General features: G+C 37.7%; 1 protein-coding gene across 4 annotated transcripts in view; it reads right to left on the bottom strand.

Moving 5' to 3' along the window:
- The window catches only part of LOC114150428 (synaptotagmin-7-like), a 44,345-nt gene that overhangs the window by 13,653 nt on the left and 10,349 nt on the right, over positions 1-20,343 (bottom strand). For 3 of the 4 annotated variants that reach the window (XR_003596746.1, XM_028026839.1, XM_028026819.1), the window contains 6 exons: positions 17,497-17,628; positions 6,249-6,351; positions 4,966-5,233; positions 2,165-2,334; positions 1,718-1,832; positions 458-657 (listed from right to left, as the gene is read on the bottom strand). Coding sequence is in view for 3 of the 4 variants with exons in the window: in XM_028026839.1 (XP_027882640.1) it covers positions 458-657; positions 1,718-1,832; positions 2,165-2,334; positions 4,966-5,233; positions 6,249-6,351; positions 17,497-17,628 (988 nt within the window). In the remaining variant the exon portion in view is untranslated. The remainder of the gene's footprint in view (positions 1-457; positions 658-1,717; positions 1,833-2,164; positions 2,335-4,965; positions 5,234-6,248; positions 6,352-17,496; positions 17,629-20,343) is intronic. The other variant, XM_028026832.1, reaches the window with a different exon arrangement.

The raw sequence follows: 20,343 nt of genomic DNA, 5'->3' as shown, positions 1-20,343 counted from the left end.
TTCATAACCAAGCTTTTATAATAAGCAGAACCGTGTCTATCCAGAGACTTTGATTGAAAAGTCAACTCACTGCAACCAAATCAGATTTTATTGAATTCAATTAAGCTTTGCTAAATCCAGCAGGCAGTTTGAAAGAAAGTGACCCAAATCCTGTTATTAGACCAGATTTGTCTAACAACAGGATAATTTGAGCAAACATGCAAAATCTCTTAAGTTTTGGAACTACACTGAATAATATCCATCCATCTATCCATCCATCCATCCATCCATACATGGATGGATGGAAAAAAAAATAAAATAAAATAAGTCATTCTGCTTAATTTGTTTTTAGTTTGTTTTTACTTTCTTGGCCCACAAGCACTGTTGACTCTACGACTCTTCAACACACCAAGCTAACCCATGACACCTATCTAAAAATCTCTGCAGACTCCCCGCAGAAGCTTATGTCATAAATTACCTTGCCAATAACATCGTTACGGCTAAGCCTGTCCTTGTCCATGACGGTGATGATGATGGTAGTCTCCCTCAGCACATGGGCAGGGACATCAAAGGGGAAGGACTCGTTGAAAACTGGATTCAGACAGCGCTTTATCACCGGCGTCTTCTTCTTCTCAACACGCTTGTCCTTGTGCATGAGCCACACCTTTACGTAAGGGTCTGCAGAAAGGACATAAAAGAGCTCAAGTTTTCGCAAGGGTAACTAAGAAAATGCCTATGGATGTTTTTTTACTCTTTTTTTTGCTTTCAGGGTCAACTTTGCAATTACCCTCTTGATTGTTATAGACAGGAAAGGCAGCAGGGAAGCAGAGACCTCGATTGAGCTCAAGGTCAACCTATTCCCTGAGCTAGCAAACATACAAATGAGGAAGTATTTATGGAAATGGGGCTTGGGATTCATACAGCAAATTCTGGAGCAATTTTATATCTGGTAATAGTAACTGCAGGAAACTCTAATTTTACCAAAAAAACAATTGTACAGAAAGTGTGTCACAGCAGGACTGGATACTTTTTTTTAACCAGAAGAGACCAGAGTGCGCTGATGCACATTTAGCTAGGAGGTTCAAGATCGTCATAGATATACAGGCAGATAGAGGTCAAAAGATATGCTTGATGTAATGTCACCTTTCTGCTGTAACTATGAACAGACGTCAGTAACCAGAGTACCAAAGTATTCAAATGCCTTGAATTTTTCCACATTTTGTCAAATTACAACCTTCAGTGCATTTTATTGGAATTTTACATGACAGACCAAGACAAAGCACGGCATTATTATGAAGATGTAAAGAAACGAATTCTGGGAATTATAGACTTTTGACAAATAAAAGTCTGTAAATTTATAAAGACAGAAAGAGCTGCAGCTCAGTGATCATTCTTCAGTCCTGCTGTGCAAAGAGTAAAGACTAATGCTGACTTCCTCGGTCACTTAATGTGAAAACATTGGTGCGCACCGAAAGTACTTTCTTTGATTTGAACAATTCTGTAAAAGCGCTCGATTTATTTTATTAGTACTAAAAGTGAGGAGACCTTTTGCCACTGTAATATGAAAAAAAGTGTAAAGTAATTCTTAGCAAGGTACTCTTCCTTCTGTGTTGACGGGTCAGTAAGTACCTTGTACTACAAATTCAAATTAAAACCTCAAAACTTTGAAAGTCAAGGCAAAGGCGCCAAACTGAAAAACATAGATTTAAGACTGGGACAAACAAAGCAAAGATTTTACCCGAGGTGCCCCCGATATCCATGGCTTTAAGGTGGCGTGCTTTGATGATGTTCACAGTGATGGTGTTGGCAGTGGGATTATAGCAGAGAGACACCAGCAGGTCGCCTCGTCTCCCCTGCAAAAACGAACACACACAAAAACCACCCCCCAAAAAACAATGGAGTGTGAATCTTCCGGTCTAAGATCAGATTTCATCAGGGGATATCAAACTCCAGATTACTCACTGCCTCGTTGTGCAATGTTACATCACTGCCCTTTCTGCTCTAACTCCATGTGCCAAATACAGATGGTCCAGTGACCGGGCTGGCTTAGTTATGATCATTGCTCACCCAAAAATCACATCAAACATGATGAAGGCTGCGACCAACCGTGTCACACTTGCTTTAACAAATTACACTGGGATTAAAAGTGAGCATCAGCCGTAGTTCTGTTTAACGGCCCTCTTACACTGCCATCACTGCAGGGCTTAAGCTCCTTCCAGAAGGTCTTCAGCTGGCCCAGTTCCACCTTGTTCAGGGGGATTGACACCTCTCCGATGGGGTCGTTCCTGCTGAAGCGGTCGTAGTCCAACACCTGGAGGTAGAGAGTGCGTTCTCTCACCTTCTCGTAAGGGAAGCCTAAAGCAGACACAGGAAGTAGATAACACTGTGGGCGGAGAGGCACAGCTAAGTGGCAGATTGCGAAAAGCATGTTCCTGACAGTACAGAGGGAACAGTAATGTGCAACATGCTTCCAGGGAAGAATATGACAAAAATGCCAACGCGTGGAGCATAAGCTGTACTGCTGTCACAAAACTAATCGCATACAAGCTTAAAGGGCTGTAGGTACGGAAAAGGTTTGAGAATATTCCACCCTATTTTGTCAGCCCATCTCAAAAGTCATAAAAGCAAGAAGAAAAAAGCACTTTTGTCTTTGCCGATGACAAACAGCCTCGGCAGCTTACAAGATGATGATTATTATTACAGCAAGACAGAATATTGGTCTGCTGTTTCTAGGCTGGAGGTCTAATCAATAAAAAACTTGCTCTAATTTCACACTTTGGTATTGAGTTTTCACACAACTAACACAAAGCTCCTTTTAAATCGAGAAACAGGTCTTTGTGGAATCTGCCAAGCTTGCTGCAAATTAGCTTTATCTCTGTATTACTTGATGAACAAAAGCAAAGAAACCAGTTTAATGGTCTGAAAACTGTAGTGTCTTAACAGGTGGAAAATTAACACAATATTTACATTTCTATTCACAATGCCAGCGTCTTAGTTATACATTCAGACTGTTTAAAATATATAGGATTGAGGCTGCTATTGTTTATGGTGTAAGAAAAATTAAACAAGTAAATTTTTAACACAACTGTGACATATTCACACAAAAAGCTCCTCTCAAACAATAACTATTCCTACAGTTTATAAAATAACTAAAATAGATTAGCTTTTTATAATGTTTTCTGTAAACATTAATTTATTGTCAGTTTTGTTGTTGTTTGATACAGAGGTTACAGTAAAGTATTTATGTATTTCTGCCATTTTTCCCCTCCAATACACGAACACTGACAAAAAAAAAAATCAGCATTAACAGCAAAAATTATGCTCATTTCAAAACTCTATGCTCAAACAATCCACTTACTCTACAAGAGCATTTCATTTATCTTTGTAATTTTAAGGCTTTTGATTGTTTAATCAGGTAGAAAACTGTCGCTGAAGTAAAATGTTGCAGATGAAATTACCTGAGAGAAAAGAGCAGAAAATTGAGAAAAAATCTAATAAAAACTCAATGTAGGGCATAAAATTACCCAAAATTAAGATGAATATATTTTTTATATTTCAACATTGACTCAGTCTAATCATAAAAGTGTGATTTGATCCATCTCATTGCGCTTGTACAATTATAAAAGAAATCTCAAAAATCAAATATTTAACTGCTCTCAAAGACAAAATGATTGGTAAGTTTTATTACTTTTTAAACAAACTTGCATAGCTATTTAATGGGAAACTATAAGTCTGAAAAAAATCACTTCTAACTCAATGTACATCCCACAGAGTTGAGCTAAATTAATCTTTTAAAAAATGGAAGGAGTTTGGGACTAAATCTATTTAGAGCTGGCGGTCCTTACAAAGTGAGTGACCAGGAAAAGAAGGCTGGTTCGAGAAGCCAGAGACACGTCTACGTCTAATCTGAGGGAGTTAAAGGTTCCAGTGCTCAGAGAGAAGAGAGTGTGCTTTAAGAAATGTTTTCCATGGTTTCTTACAAATCAAAACTGCATGGCAGAATGTCAAAGAATGTCAAATAAGAAAAAAAGACATTTCTAAAGAGCGTACAAATCTAGTCTGGAATTCCGCCAACGGCACAAGGGATAAACCGAGAGAAATTGTAAGTTCATGTGATCTGAGTTTATAACCAAACTAGAAAAGCAACCTCAAGTATGACGCAAAACTTCACAAAAACATTGTTCACAAAAAGCAAAGTTAATGTTAAGGAGTGACCAAGTCACAGCCCAGATATCAGTCTAGTCAGGAATTTGTTAGTAGACATGAATAGAGCTTTAGAGTTTTACAACCTGACAGAGTTTGAGCTGCAAGAATGGAAATATATTACAGCTTGATGGAGACATATTCACACAGCCACAGTACTGATTATAATCAAAAATTCATCTTTGATAATATTGTATTATGAAGAGGTGTGCATAATACTGATATAATAATGTCATAAGCATGATATAATACCTGTTATGAACATGAAGCATCTTCATGAATGGTTATGAAAGTTGTCTTGAAGTTTCATTTTGTAAATAATGACACTTTTAATGCAAGGTTGACACTTTTACTGGACTTTTCATACAAGTTTTAGTACAACTTTGCATTAAAGTGTCATTATTTACCAAATGATACTTCATGACAAGAGTCAAAGATTCATGAAGACTCCCTTATGTACATAACAGGTGTTATATCATATTTATGACTGTCACGTCAGTCTGACGCACACCCCTCCAAATAAAGTGTTACTGCATCTTCTAACTAGAAAGGGTTGAAAATGTATGCATTAACTTTACCTTATTTGGCATATTCTTATTAAACTGACTTTAAAAAAATTAAATCAGTTTTTACTTATATTTTAAAGATTTATTTTTGTCTCTAAAAACATGCAAAATGTGAATTTTCCCCTTTAAGATTCACATTTAAGCCCAGAGAAAATTACAGAACCCAATGAGATCAACATTACATTTCAGGTCTTTAAAACTTGGAAATATGACAAACCCTCAAAGAGGAAGGTTTCATTCCAGTGGGGGTTGAGGTTCTTCCTCTTGACCTTGGTTTCCAACTTGTGCTTCTTGTCAGGCAGCAGGTAGATTTTGACAAAAGGGTCCGAGGTGCCGGAGAAATCCTTGGCTGGCAGGTCCTGGCCCTTGAGAACTTTGACGGTAAGGGTTGTGTTCTGGAAGCTGTAGCCTATGCTGAACTGGATACGACCAAGTTTTTCACTGACGGGCCCTTCACCGTCATCATCCTCTGAACCTGGTGACAACTGCAAGGCCACAAAAGACAAAGCAATGAACATAAACCATCACGTGTACAGTAAGAGCCACACAAGGTACAAGTCAGACCTAAAGGCACTGACTTTCTGCATCACCCAGACCTCGACAGAGAATAGCTGTGAGGGGGAATGATTTCAGAGTCACATTTTGATCATGGCATGCTCGAGCAGCTGCTCAGCGACAGAGATTGGTGCGATGTTAAGAAGACTCTGAGAGTTTAATTTCCTTACTAATGTTCTTAAGAGGCAGGAGGTGCTCCGATTGAAGATATGGAGCTTTAGACTACCCGCGCTTTCTCACAGCCACTCTGACTGCTTTATCATTGCTCTGCACTAAAAGGCAGATATCTGATAAAAGCCATAGAGAGAGGGAAAGAGAGACAGCAAGAGAGAAATAGAAAGAGGAGGAAAAAAGCTTTCAGTGAAACGTAAAACATGGACTAATGTCAGCTTTCTGCACGTGAGACCTTCCCTACTGTACATATTAGTCCCACCGTTGTTGTCTACTTGTATTTTTTTTTCTTCCCACATAGAAAAACAATCGGGATACAAGTTTACATGCATTATGTGGAGATAAGAAGCATGCACTACAGTAAACCTTTTTGTGAAAGAACTCAGGTGCTGCTTGGCATGCAAAGTGTTGCTCATAGAATTACCTGAAATAGTACTTTTTGAAGCTTTCATCCAAAACTAAAATGACAAAGGCTCACTTCTGATTCATCAATATGGGTTTCAGAAAGAGGGAGAATTTCAACTCTAATTTGTCAAACAGTATGAGTCACCTTGGATGACTTGGCTTGCTTGATTGCCACTGTGGGAACGGCTGGTGTGTTATTTTTTTCTATTATGACTCGCTCATTACCATCCCCAGCTTTACATCAACCTGCCTTATAAACTTACAATGACTTTGCAGCACAACTCCTGCTGGTGGCAAGAATTACCTTAGAACAATGTGATTTGAAGGAAGGAAGCAAGGGAGGATGCCAGGTGGACTAGGGTATCTTACCATCACCATGTCTCCAGTGAGCGAGTTCGCCAGGTCAGTTACAGAAGAGTGCCCGTCAGCATCAGGAGGGTGACCCTTGGGGCTGTTTGCTGGCTTGTTGCCCCTGCAAGCAAAAAATCAGGTTGACAAACGTAAAACAGCTCAAACATTAATGAGCAGTTTACTCGTCTACAGAAAGCGTTTGAGCCCACAGGGAGTCCAGCCTCCACCTGTTCAGCAGCAAACTGCCTCTCTAAAATGATCAGTTCAGTCCCAGTTTTACTACGGATTGATGACACTTCACAGCGGAACATTGTTTGTTTTTTTAACAGCTCTTGCTAACAAAAGCCAAATAAAATCTGCCAGGTATTCCACAGATTAATGATGGGCACAAGACCTGAGAGGTGTAACTCATACGAAATTTAAGTACATCTTCAAAAAGAACGTTACCTCCACTAGCAAAATAATAAACACATTTTTAGACAAAAACACAAAGTCAATTAACTTAAAATAGAAACCAAATTATTTTCCCAAATCCTTTGAGAGTTTATGATACACACATATAATGACATACATATAAATATATAAAAACCACAGACAAACACATATAGCAACATATAGAGGACATACATTGCAAGTTTAAATCTCTCAGTTGCATTGACAAACAGTTGATTTTACAGAAATAAAAAAGAAGAGACATGAGATCTTCACTGGCATGGCTGGCACTGAGGTACAAATGTTAATAGATGTTACATTTAATTCCCTTCCACACACGCTTGGAGAAAAAAAAACTCTAAGTTCATAAGTCATGAAAATAGGAATTACAAAGAGAAAATCAAATTAGAAAAATAAGACAAAAAAGCATGAGAAAGGACAGAAATGAATAGAGGATAATACAAAGGATCTTGTTGATGGACACCTAAGATAGCACTCCATTTAAATGACTGGTCAAGGCACATGAAGAGGTTGAACACTGAAAAACAGTTAAGTGACAAACAAGCTAGGACAGAAACATGGAGAAAGACAAAAAATGAGCAGACAGATAAAAGATTCACAAATTACAAAGAGACACAAATAATAAAGACTTTAGACAGAAAAGAATACCAAAAAAAGTAGAGAAATACACAAACAAGCTGATTTTAAAAATCTGTTTTAGAAGAGATAGCAAGTATTACCAGCATGAACAGTATGAAAACAAAAACCAAAGAAAGTGAGATCATAACAAACACCAGCACATTAGAGAGAAAAACAGAGCTGCAAGAAAAGATAGGGAATGAAGGAAGGAAAGCCTGCAAACACAAGATAGGCTTAGTTTTGTCAGTCTGATAAGAATCAAAGAATAAAAGACAAAAAATTAAAATGAAACACAGAGCTACAGACAATATATTTAAGAGAAGACAAAGGAGCAAACATGCTAAAAGGAGAGAGAGAGCACAAAGAAAAAAGAAAAAGACAATAAATACAATTGATCATCAGGATAAAGCAAACAAGAAACATCTTTTTGATGCGGAGTTTAAAATAACTTAGAAATGAGATATAGAAAGAGAAATAAGGTGATATACCATTCAAAACTATAACTTCACTAAAACCATGAAAGGGGACAAATAATAAGAACATAGGAAGAGCACATTTAGAGTGTTACAAAAGAGGACATCAAAAATTCAGCAGATGATACAAGTTGTTTTTAAACTAGCCTGATTTTCCAGCATTTTAGCAACACTCTAAAAGTGTGGAGTGGGAACACGGGGCCAAAGCACAAACCGGCATTGGCTACATGTGCATATTTAATATATGCAAGTAGTTGTCACTCAGAGCGAGTGAAAGCAATGCCCTGGACAGGCCATAAAACAAGGAGCCCATTAAACGTCTGTCTGTCTGGCCAGCATTCTCTATCGAGCTTTTCGCTGAGAGGAAGTGCGCGCTCTTTGTTGGTTGCGCTAAAAAAGCTCCAAATTTGGATGAGAATCGATGTTGAATGCAATAATGTGTGCATTTTTGCAAAGGACAAAGACAGAACTGACTGAAGGAAAGTATACTGACAAATAGACAGAGAGAAAAGGCAAGCAAACAAGACAAGCAAACACTTCAACCAGCAAAAAAAATAAATAATCAAAAAAATTGGCAGGGGAAAAAAGGAAGGGGAGTTATCATTTCAAGGACACAGGTTGTTCTTTGGTGATTGGTTTTAGTAGCAAAAACACACCCCAGTTAAAGTGCAGAGCTTTTGTGAGGCAAAAAATTAGGCCAAGATTTAACAACTTTTTTCACGTTTATTGTGACATTTATTCTGTGCTATTCAACTGAAAAGCAACAGGAAAAAACTGAGAGAAGGAATATAAAAGGTACAACAACATGATTGAATAACTGCACTCTTCACATTTTCAGGCTCCCTTTGATTTATTTTCAATCAGTGTTCTTTGGTATGTGTTGATTAGCATGTCATGACTTTGTCAAGATAAGGTTTTCCAGATCTATCAGATTGTGGGGGTGCTGACAGTCTACAACCTTACCTGGGTGATCCCACAGATTTTCTACCAAATTTATTTTATGATTCCAGTGAGGCCATTTCAAAACGTTCATTTATTTCCCATGAAGTCATTCCTAATTTGAGCTGGAAGTATGCTTGCATTCGCTGGAATACCAAGAAGTGTAATCACCTTCAGCATTCTAGCAGACAACTGAAGGATGTGGATTATAACTCTTATTAAAATAGATTGCAATATCAGCTGTTTCCATCCAATGTCTAACATGTCTTAAAATTTCAACTTTAGTTTAGTTAGTCTGTATCATATTCTTCACAAGCTTTTGGGAGATTTTACTCAGGCTTGGAAGTTTTTGGATGAAATCCCCATCAGACCCTCTGAAGCGATCCTCAAGGCCAACTCAAAGGATGCTCAGCAAAGGGCGGCGGGATACAGGATCACACTGCCAGCATGAAACCCCAGAACAAAAGTAAGACTGAATTCTTCTGCTACAAAGGCAGGATTGTTCATCATACTGACCAGTGGCAGATTCAAGGTTGTGGAGAATTTAAAAGACAAGGAACCCACTGGGATGGCTTGCACCCTTATGTCATTTTTCCTCCTTTCAGAGTTAAAGACTTTTCCACACGCTAAGCTAGAGTTGTAAAAGGCTTTACAACTATCTAAACTGTTCTAAAAGACTAACATCTGGTTTTCCTGTTGCTTAGTTTTGTTTTTGTTAGTCTAATTTTCTATATTTATTGTCAGTAAACACCATGAAATAAAAATTAGTTTGACAAATAAGAAATGTGAACTTTGATTCCAGTAATAACTCCGGATTATTTTTAGGTGAGGTGCCCTCTAATCTATCTCTAATAGAAATAAGTTACAAAACTATCTTGGTCTTTTTGAAGATACAATATTTTACTATTTGGTGGGAAAAGAAAGTAATCAAGATCAAATTGATAATTAGATTGTTTAAGTAAGGTGAAATACATTAGACTGTTTGGCTACATAAATGGTAAACAGTAGTAATTTAATTAAAAATAATGCTTTTATATGCTATATTCTATTGCATAGATGTCTGATTGTGTAATACTGCTTTAGTTACTTTTCTTATTAATGATTGACTCTTCTTTGCAATAGGATATAAATAATGTTTTGGATCTTTTTCATTCTTCTTCTGGCTGACAGATTTCTCCAATCAGATTCTTTTGATCTTTTGCAATCTCTCTAAATTATAACTTTCAACAGAAGATGAAAACATGAAAAAATCTGATGCGACAGGAGAACTTTATTCCTGGTAAATCAGAGTCGCTACAATTGATGGCAGGTATCAATGCAAGAAGATTAAATTATGAAATTGAATCAAAACGTATTTCAATTAAGCATTAGTTTAAAGAAGTGCAGACTGCTACAACCAGGTTTCAGTTGAACAGTTCAGGATGTATATCAAATAAAAGTTGGAAAAGGTTTGGTTTAACTGCTCACATCACAAAACCCTGGGATTAAAAAAAAAAGAGTGTGCACACTTGAAATCCACTGTACTGTGTATTTGTTGCCAAGGGGTGTTTTTTTTGTTTGTTTCACTTTCTTGCACTACATCTAAACTAGAGTGAGAGAGGAGAGGGAGATGCTGGGTGAAGATATGACAATCTACTCTACAGCAAGGAGAGACTGGTAGGGATTGAAGTAAAGCAGTGCACCTCCCGCCTCCTCCATCTCCCAAGTATCGATAGGAGACTGAACTTCTTCAATTATTAATTCTCCCTCATGCTTCATTCAGGAGTTCAGTGCATTCTCAGGTAAGAGCCAGAGCAGCCAAAGGTGGTCCTGGGCTCTCTGCCTCCAGGCTGTTGAAACAAAGTGGCTGGGGCTGCAGCTCTGCTGAAGGAACTAAGTTTTCTTCTCCAGATTGCACTCTGCGTCAAAACGAAATCTGATTCAAATTTTTTTAATATATATTTCTAAGAAAGCAATATTAATTTTGGCAGATGGCAGAACAGCGACTGATATAATTTTGGTGCCAATGCTTTCTTTGTCATCCAACCCTTCAGGGGACTGCTATGGTAGACGTGGCTCTGTAAAGTCTGCAGTAGTCTACAGTGTCCAGTGGGAGGCAGAGTGGGTTCAGATCAGATTCTGCCACAGCGAAGACACAGAAAGTGGGCTGTTGGCATAGCAACAACTCTTGAAATATAGACCATACATATATGTATATATGTGTGTTTGGGAGGATGTTTGGGGTGTGTCTGACAAGAGGCTGTTGGGAGTGGACTCAAGGGTGTGTTTGAAAAAAGGGGTGGTGGGCACGGGAGGGGTGGGTGCAACACACAAGCAAACACACTGAGAACAAAGAAGATAAGGTTTAGGATATATGACAGGTACGGGTGAGAGCCTCGCAGACACATATTCACGTGAACGGACATATGGAGGCAGGCAGGCATACTTTGGGTTTCACCGTCCTGTGATACTATCCTGTTTCGTTACCTGACCGATGGCCAGCAGCTCGAAGAGAGAGGCAAGGGGGGAAAAGACACTCCACTTCTAGGCTGGAGAGAGACGCGAGAAAGAGAGCCCAACCCAGACCCTCCACTTTTTTCTTTTTTTTCAAACATTCAGTCTTCCGCTCTTCTGCAAACACTCAAACAAACATGCTGAGACCATGGAGTGATGTATTTCAACATCTATGCTCAATTTCATTGCCACCCACTTGATCTATCATGCGTTAGGAGTGCAGCTCACTTCCAAGGATCATAGTGAGAACTGCTGCACGTTGTTGCTTACATAAGTCATCTTCCACATGAGCCACATCAGCATTCACATGAGAGTCAGACCTGCTGTCATTCTTTAAAAGCTGCAGCAAATCCTTGGAATGACTTAATAAATAAGGTTACTTTCAGTGTCAACTAATTACTTCCTACATGCTGGAATGGTAATTTAGCCTAAAATAGGTTTATTTAGTGAAATCCTATTTCAGTAATACACATCAAATACTTGTGCTTCTTTTATTGAAGATTAGCCGAAAACAGAAAAGATGAAAATTCAAAAATCCCTACTGCAAGTTGCAGATAAGGAGCAAGGTGCTGGAGTTTGAGAGTTTTACATAGAGGTTTGTCTTCTCGATGGGGCAGCTAAATGCAATTCCATGCCACACTTTTCAGATTCTTATATGTATAAAAAGAAAAAAAAAAGATGAAGGCAATTTATAATTTTTCTTTCTATTCAAGCTTAAAATTGTACTTTGAGTTGGTTTATCATTTTAACTTTCAATACAAAACACTGACATTTGTTTTTTGCTTTGTACTGTGCCAAAATAAGGAAATGCTCAAACAATATTAATACTTTTGAAAAAAGAGGTTTTTAAGGGTCTTTAATGACTTTACAACAAATCTGTTAAGTGAAGTTGTTCAGTGAGCACACAAAAATTGCTGATGATAAATGGTAAGTGTAATTACTCTTGTAACTTATGGTGCGTTTAGTGTCTTCTTTATGTACCACAGCTCACTGGTCTGCTTTCTTTTACAGCCTCCCAATACTTCCTGTAATTTTGCATTCATGCCTCAGACTCTATCACGGCAACTGCCTCCCCATCCCAAGCAATATCAGCAACACAAAGTCGTGAGGGGAAAAAGACCAATTTCAAAGGTCCATTAAGACTCCAAATCCAAAATAGAAGTTGCTGTAAATGTTTTGAATCCTTATTCATCTGAGATTGCCTGAGGATGAGGCAGCTGCATTTATCAAACCTGTTCTGAGACGGGGCACAGAAGTCCTGAGTTAATGCTCCTAATAGCTCCTCTCCCAGTTCACCATCAATCTAGCTATCTAAAAAAAAAAGTGAGAATCTGGTACTGCACAAACCTGGTGGGTAGAGATCCACCTTCAGCTAAAACACAAATGTGAAGTCGACTCTCTCTCTCTCAATTCTCAACGTTCCTATTGAAGAAAGATGGATTTGTACTTTGAACTTTCTACCATTCTCCACTGGCCTGTAACTGTATGCATTGGTGTATGAACATGCTGCCCCCTCCTCTTCATCCTCTCCTTTTGCCGTGGCTAAGTGCTATCTTCCTACCGCTGTCTTGGCGTGCAGCTGAATACATTTTGACATTCCTCCAGTGATGTGCGGATGAATGCGGCGGCCTCAGGGAGCCACTGCCTTGGGGACAGTCTTAAGCAGAGCCCCTGAAGACCCTGTTGATTAGTCAGGCTTAGAAAGCCCTTGTCACAGGAGGAAGGCTGCATCAGACTAGCAAGGCATGGAATAATCAATTTATGTGGACAAATTCTGATAGAGATTACAAGCATTTTTTTTTTCCTGTAATATTTAAAAACGCTTGTAGGGGAACATTTAAGCTATTTTGTAAAGATCCACTAAGAGCACAGTGACCAACATGTACAAGTAAACAGCAAAACATAAGAAAAGAAAACAACAAACAAGGCAGTCCATACTAATGTAATAAATACTAGTTTAAAAAACTGCTTCAGATAAAAAACAACTGAAAGAAGTATACTTTACAAAACAGAAAATAAAAATAATGCAGAAAAAAACGAAAAGTATATACAGATAAAAACAAGGTTGACATTTCATTATAGAAAACGGAATGAAAATATACACAATGTTGAAATAAATGCAAGGAAATAAACAATCAAGAATGAAATAATAAAAAATAAAGATATAGAACAAAAGTGGAGAGAATAACCTCTCTCACACACACAAAGCAGAAAACATTTCCCAAAGTAAATTTTATTTCCTTTTTTAATGCGTTTTTTTTTTTTTTTTCCATCTTTCCCCGAGCTACCCTGTGGCTGACCGACAGCTATGCTGCACACAGCGTTGCACAGAAGAAAAAGGTTCAACTCTTTATGAGAGTAATGAAAATTATTACCCATTGTGAACTTAAATAAACACACATTAATATTGATTTAGCTCATAACCCCTATCCACTGTCTTTCAGATCAATTTAAGCTCATTAATAATGAAATGATATTACACGGCCCACATAGCAATAAACACAGCAAATTTCTCGGAATGCATCGTTTCTTCACGGCACACAAATATACGTCCCTGTCTAATAATATCCGTGAGGTTGAAAAAAAACAGCCTTCACTGGCTTACACAGAATTATGTAACATGCATGGATGAATAATTAAAGGACCACAGGCAAGTGGATTGAATGTTAATGTGGCACAAAGATGCGTATCCCTCCTACTTGGTACTGTGGCCCGGTTCTCATTGGACCGCTCAATCGGTGCTCCGAAGGGATCTGGACTGAAAGCTCTCTTTACAGCGATGAGCGGCCGAAGAGAACCTGCAGAATATGTTCACTGAGTTGTAACTGAATTGTTTGAGCGAAGACCAATGAGGCATTAAGCAGCAACTCTAGCATACTAATTGGGCCTTCTTAGAAAACACAACTTACGGATGCCTGGTAGATAAACCTCTCATCATACAACCTTTCCGCCCTGTCACTGGTCAGAAAGTCTTTATCAGTTGGGCCGGGTCTGCTGCAGTTCGAACTGTCAGTCTGCTCTGCTGCACTTCATAAACGTGCCACCACAGAGCGCTTTCACCCAGCTACAGCACACACAAGGTCAGTGAATTATGAATATCGGACACAACAACGCCATTTTGCCTTTAACCAGAGACATGGAGCAGTGAAATATGAACAAAAGAGTTATATTTGTGTTGGCCTCAGGAACTTTAGATACATTTCACTAGGGCTAAAATGATTAATTGCATTAATCGTGATTAATCGGTTATTGAAATAATCAGTAACTAATTTAGTAATCGATTAATCATTAACTGGAGTATATAGAATCTTATAAAGGGTATTTGCTAAAACAAAAACACAGTCAGAGAAGTAATTAGGTCAAAACTGTACAGGAAAAGTCTTTTGCATTTGCATTCTCCTCAAGTGCAATTTTTAGCTTCGCCAAATTCAAATTCTGTAAAATAAATCTATTGAGCACTTTTTGCAATTTAAAAGAAATAATAATTGTCAGTATTTTTTTTTAGCTGCAGATGCGTCCTTTGCTACAAGCGTACAGTAAAGGAGCGCTTATTAAATTTTATTTTCTTATTTATAAAAAGACTTTAACTATTTATTTATTTGTATCTTTTAATGTATTTCAAGTATAGTGTAAAAATGGCTTAACTGCTTCAATGAAAAATCTGCAATGTACCAATTTTTGTTATCCAATTAATCAATTAATCATCAGAATAACCGATAGAATAATCAATTACCAAAATATTTGTTAGCTGCCCTACATTTCACTGTGATCAAGGTTAGATAATATGAGTAACATATAAATGTATTAGTGAAGCAATAATCTCCAAGCTCATTTACTTGAATTATTGTGCCAACACAGCAATGTAAAAATATTTCACCATTCATTAATCTACAGTAAGTGCAGTTTGTAATGTTAAGCTCAACCTGTTATGTATTAAAGATCAACAGTTAATGATACAAATAAATTGAAACTGAATATGTCAGAACTAAGTTTAAGTTTTGCATACATCAAAGCTTCGTTTAAATATTTTAATGAGGTTCTGCAGACTCTGCTTGAAAGCTGCATGAAGCAAGAGCTGCTTATGAGAACCAACATATATATTTAAGTAAACTAAATTAAAGTTGCTACTGGCTCCTTGACCAACCAGTTTTAGTTGGACACATCAGCTAGTAGAGAAATGTAATTTTGACCCTGGCATGGATTGTGCTAACATGTTATAGCTGCATTACCCAATCAAATAAACTGCAGAGGTTATGTTTTTGACTGTGCCAGTGATATATTTAAACCAAAACCAGTGAATAAATGCAGGCGGAGATGAGTGATCAGAGTGACTATGTTGAAAAGTGGTGAACAGGATGGGCAGAGGGGTGAGGGATGAATGAAATTGTGGCTTTGTCTCCATATGCTATAAGGGAGATCGATAATGTCATTCTTAGACATCTGTGAAAGCAGCGCTGAGACCAAAAGGGATAAAACACTCCCTTTATGTTTATACTTTACATTTCGAATAAATTATGGACTGGCTCTACAGCAGTTTGTTATTGTGCACAGACTGTAAACTGTCAGTCGTTCTGTTTGTAAGTCAAAGAAATTAAAGGAGCCACAGGTTAATCCTGCGAATACCGGAATGCACTCAGTCGCTGATAATCAAGGTGGATCCTGGGGGCCACACGCTGCTTCCCACTTGCTGTTTAGTCTATTAGCAGATTTCACAATCCATTTGTAAAGGTTTCTCAGTTTACACAAAAAAGCTAGAAAAGACAAATGCCACATGCATGGCAAATTGCACAGAAGAGAATTGTTCGTAGGCTGAGTGGGTGTTGCAGCATTGATGATCAATAAACAGTTTGTGAAACCGTGACGAAAAAACAAACCAGATTTTGGCAAAGGGATGCTTTAAAGGTAAAAATGTGTGATAAGGAAGGGAGATCTATTTTTTAAGAGACTCTTTAAAACAGCAATGTGAAATTTATAATAGTTGCCATATACTATATATCAGATTTTGTGTTGGCCTATCACATCAAATTCCACCCCCAAAAAACTCTGTATTGACATTTGTGGTTGCAACATGACATAATATGAAACAAGGTAATAAGAGCAAGGTATTAAATCTGTTTTAACAGAACCCTCATTTTCGTCCCATCTCCAGAAAAAACTATCAGATTCAAGATGTACTTCAGAATTAATTCGCCCTCTTCTACCATTTTGTTTTAAGGTGTGTCACCAAATTAATACAAAAACAGATGGAGGTTAAATCAACCTAACCGGAGTGCATACGAAAACTGAGCATCTCACATGCGCAAGAAGGCTGGAGAAAAAAAAGGATTTAACATCGGCTCTGTGGTGCGAAATCCAGATAATCTGGACGACCATCAGCGGATAAAAAAATGGCATGAGCTATTTGCCTAACATGGCCCATCCCCCTGTAGTCGCTTATTAAAACTGGTCCGATTCCACAACAGAATCCAGAGATAATTATTTCTGGAGACGGGAAGATTGCAAGCGAGCAAGGCTGGTGCATCCTCACAGACGAGTGGAAATATTTTTGACTCGGAGTGTGTAACTTGGCTGACGAGGAAAGGGGCTATTTTTGGCTGCATGTTTATGTAAGTGACTAACGTGTTGTGGAATAATGAGGAGCCTCTCTGGGCCCTCTGCAGAGCTGCAGAGACGAGACTCTCAGAGCGGCGGAGGGTGATTGAAGGAAGCTAATGAGCACGAGGGAAAAAGAACACAGGCGCGGAAAGGGCTGGGATAATAAAAAGAACGAAAATGCAAAGGAAATACGACAATTACCAGCGGGAGGTCTCAGACAGGAGTAAAAAGACTGAAAAAAAATAAGGAGGAAAATGGTGAGAGAAAATGTCATTGTGATAGAGAAAATGATTATGGTGATCATGTAAAATAAAAGACCACTGGCATGGGATAACATAGTTTTATCTGATTGTTTAAAATGTTGCCTCTAAAAGCGTAATAAAGGAGTAGAGTGCCAGTAAGCATCTCACTCCAGTGGTTTAGAAGCTCATTACTTCTTTACAGCTAAAACCTGAAACGTTTTATCTCTTTTTACTGATCTCACCATTACATGAGTGTTTTCAGTTTTACGTTGCAAACTCTGGACGTATTTTTATAACTGCAACAGACTGTGAAAGGCTATTTCAGGTGCACAATCACTGGGAAAAAAAAGGATTTTGCTTTACATGAGTTCTGAAATCCTGCCACATTTCCCTTTCATGCAGTTGCTTCACACACATGCTCACAAACACTCTCTCTCATACAATATCTGGTACCTCTTCTCAGGAGGGGGCTCCTGATTGGCTGGTGGTGCTGCCTGCGCTGTTTCCTGCAGGTCAGGGATATTGGCAAAGTCATCTTGCTCTGCCACACCAATGGCCAAAGCCAGGACCACCAGCTTTCCTTCACTGGCTCCCAGTAAAGACAAAAAAATACAGTAGATAGAAAGAGGGGCAAGAAAAAGAATGCGGATGCCCAAAGGAGACAAGGAATTGAGCATGAAGAAGAAGGAGAGATCATTTTAGGTTGGCAGAAGGAAGAAAGGAAGTTTGAAAGAGGCAGTGGAACAAAAGACCAAAATCAGAGAAAACAGACAGAGCGATCAAAACAACAAAAAACACAACACAACCAAACACCCCTGCAGCAAGCAATCTGACCAGGGAAGGATATTAGGAAGAAAATCAAATTCAAGAATTTCTACGTAATTTTGTCGCACACAGATTCACACTTCATATTTGGCTTTTCACCTACATGAGCTTCTTTTTAATGGCTTTGCTGGGTTTTAGATTACATTTCTGCAGAATGGCATGCTCAGCTGTGCAGAACTCTTAAAAAACAACATTCACCTAACTTAAATAAGACTGGTGGAGGTGCAGAAATCTCCCATATTTACAGGAAAGTATACGAGGAAGCGTCAGATGTAATGCCCATGGTGGAAGCACTGTGGTCGGAAAATGGGAAAGGGTTTTACTACTGTATGATTTTCAAATTTGCAAAGAAGCAGCATTATGGGATTGAAATTATTCTGGTGTGAAGAGGATCTAATATTTTTCATCTTGTGTAATTAAAATTATATATTAAAAAAAAGTATAAACTCCTATAAACTAAATTAGGGATCCAACACAGTTTGGAAAAACTTGAATTTTTTTATTTGTATGGTGAAAGTAAAAAAGCGTGTGGAAAAATATTTGGATTTTAGACTTCATTCCCTATGATTGCCTAAATGTTGTGACTATTTATTTCCTTCCTTTCTTTATCGTTTTGTTTCTTCTGCCCATTTTTCATTCTATCTTTGTACACTCCTGTTTAATTTTCAGCTTTCCTTTTACATATATTTTCTTTTTGTGTCTTCCTTTCCGTCTGTTTTTCCAGATAAATGTATGACAAATGGGTATATCTTATATGTTTCTTTTACTTCATTTTAAAGGTTAATAAAGACTGAACGCTGGAAACTTGAATCTAGAAAAGTCTGAAGTTGCTACGTAAAACATGTTGAATCTGAAAAAGCAAGTGGAACTGAAGATGTTAAACCAAATTTGCTTGTTCTCAAAATACTATCAAATCTAAAAATAGATGTGTTAAAATGCATAAACAGATATATTCATTTAGTTAAAATCAATAAATATGGGAAGTGATGTGTAAATTACCCAAAAAGTATTGAAAATGATTTGCAAAGTAACCCAATTTCGCATTTGACAGGTGTTGTCAGGAACTTGTGTTAATCTGAAAGGTTTTTATGAGACCTACAGTATAAAGCTCGGGAACTACAGTCTTTGATGCATAACAGGCAGATTATTTAACAGAGTCAATGTGCAAAAACGCTTCATTCATGGAAAAAAAAGAGGTGAAATTTTGAAGTTCAGGTTAATATCTCCCCACAGCTTGACGGCAACATATTTTCTCAGCCGAGATACCGTAGCGCAGTGAGGAGCTTAAGCTATAGAACGGCAGGTCTGGATGACAGTAAGCAGGGAAGGGAGGCAGTGATGAGGAGGCCTGGGAATTAAGGAGTAAAGGGATGAGGGAAGGGAAAGTGGTAGGATTTGTAGAGCAGCTGTGTCGGTCTACAGAAGATGAAATGAGAAGAGTGAGAGAGCAGTGACCCAGAAAACGATGACACACTGCGTACACCTCCAGATACTCCATCTTTCAAATAGAAACAATTAGTCCAGATCTTCCTAATGAAGCTTAATTAAATCTTAACTGTGGAGAAAGACGCCCCAAATGTTCAGTGTAAAAAGGCGAATGTGGAGGGAAAGCAGAAGGAACCTAAAAAAACAACTAGACAAATTACTGAAGGTGTGTGTGGATGTGTAGACATCTTAAAAATGCAAGCAGTTAAATATCACATCCATTAGGAATAATTAAATAATCAGCTTGTTGTCTATGAAATGTGAATACGCACTCTACCTGTTGTCAGCACACTTCTTTAAACCTGCAGTGATATTAAGCTAAATGACATTAATGTTCAGAAACCAAGCAGTTAATCACAAGCTGACGAAAAAAAAACTGTCAAAATATCTAATGGATAAACCTTTTTTCTTTCCAGAGACCAATTTCTATTGCATTTTAAAAGAATAATATGATTTATGTTCAACTCTCAAGATTTAGAACATATTTGGAGTCAGCACTAAACATTTCAACTAAAGATTATGAAATAAAATCAATGAAAAGAGTCAAATCCATTATGAACCACATTATATCCACTAACTAAAGCTTACCTAAAACTGAACAAATTTTTAAATAACTAAATAAATGTCAATGTTACACACATCACTAATTCTATTGTACAAACATTTCTAAGAAAAAATTAATAATCAAGAAACAAGGAACCACATGTAAAACTGATTAAAAATCTAAAATTTATCAGTGTGGCAAAACCTCAAAATTAGTTTAGTGTTCTACAACCTTCTTTTATGTTACAGGGCATGGAAGATAAGAAATCAAAATTATGTCTTGATTTATCAGCTCAGGAGCAAAACCACCACAAAAGAAATGGGGAATTAAAATCACTTATAGCATCTTCTGAGTAGGATGTGAACTTGTTAATGTTCCCTGAACTGCTTATGTCTCTGCTCATGCAACTCCATCTTCTCTTAATACTTTGAGCTGTCATGCATTGC

Source organism: Xiphophorus couchianus, chromosome 2 (genome assembly GCF_001444195.1).
Source record: "Xiphophorus couchianus chromosome 2, X_couchianus-1.0, whole genome shotgun sequence".
Classification (NCBI taxonomy): domain Eukaryota; kingdom Metazoa; phylum Chordata; class Actinopteri; order Cyprinodontiformes; family Poeciliidae; genus Xiphophorus; species Xiphophorus couchianus.
The sequence above is the reverse complement of the archived record's forward strand: the minus strand, read 5'-3'. Positions and strand labels throughout refer to the sequence as shown.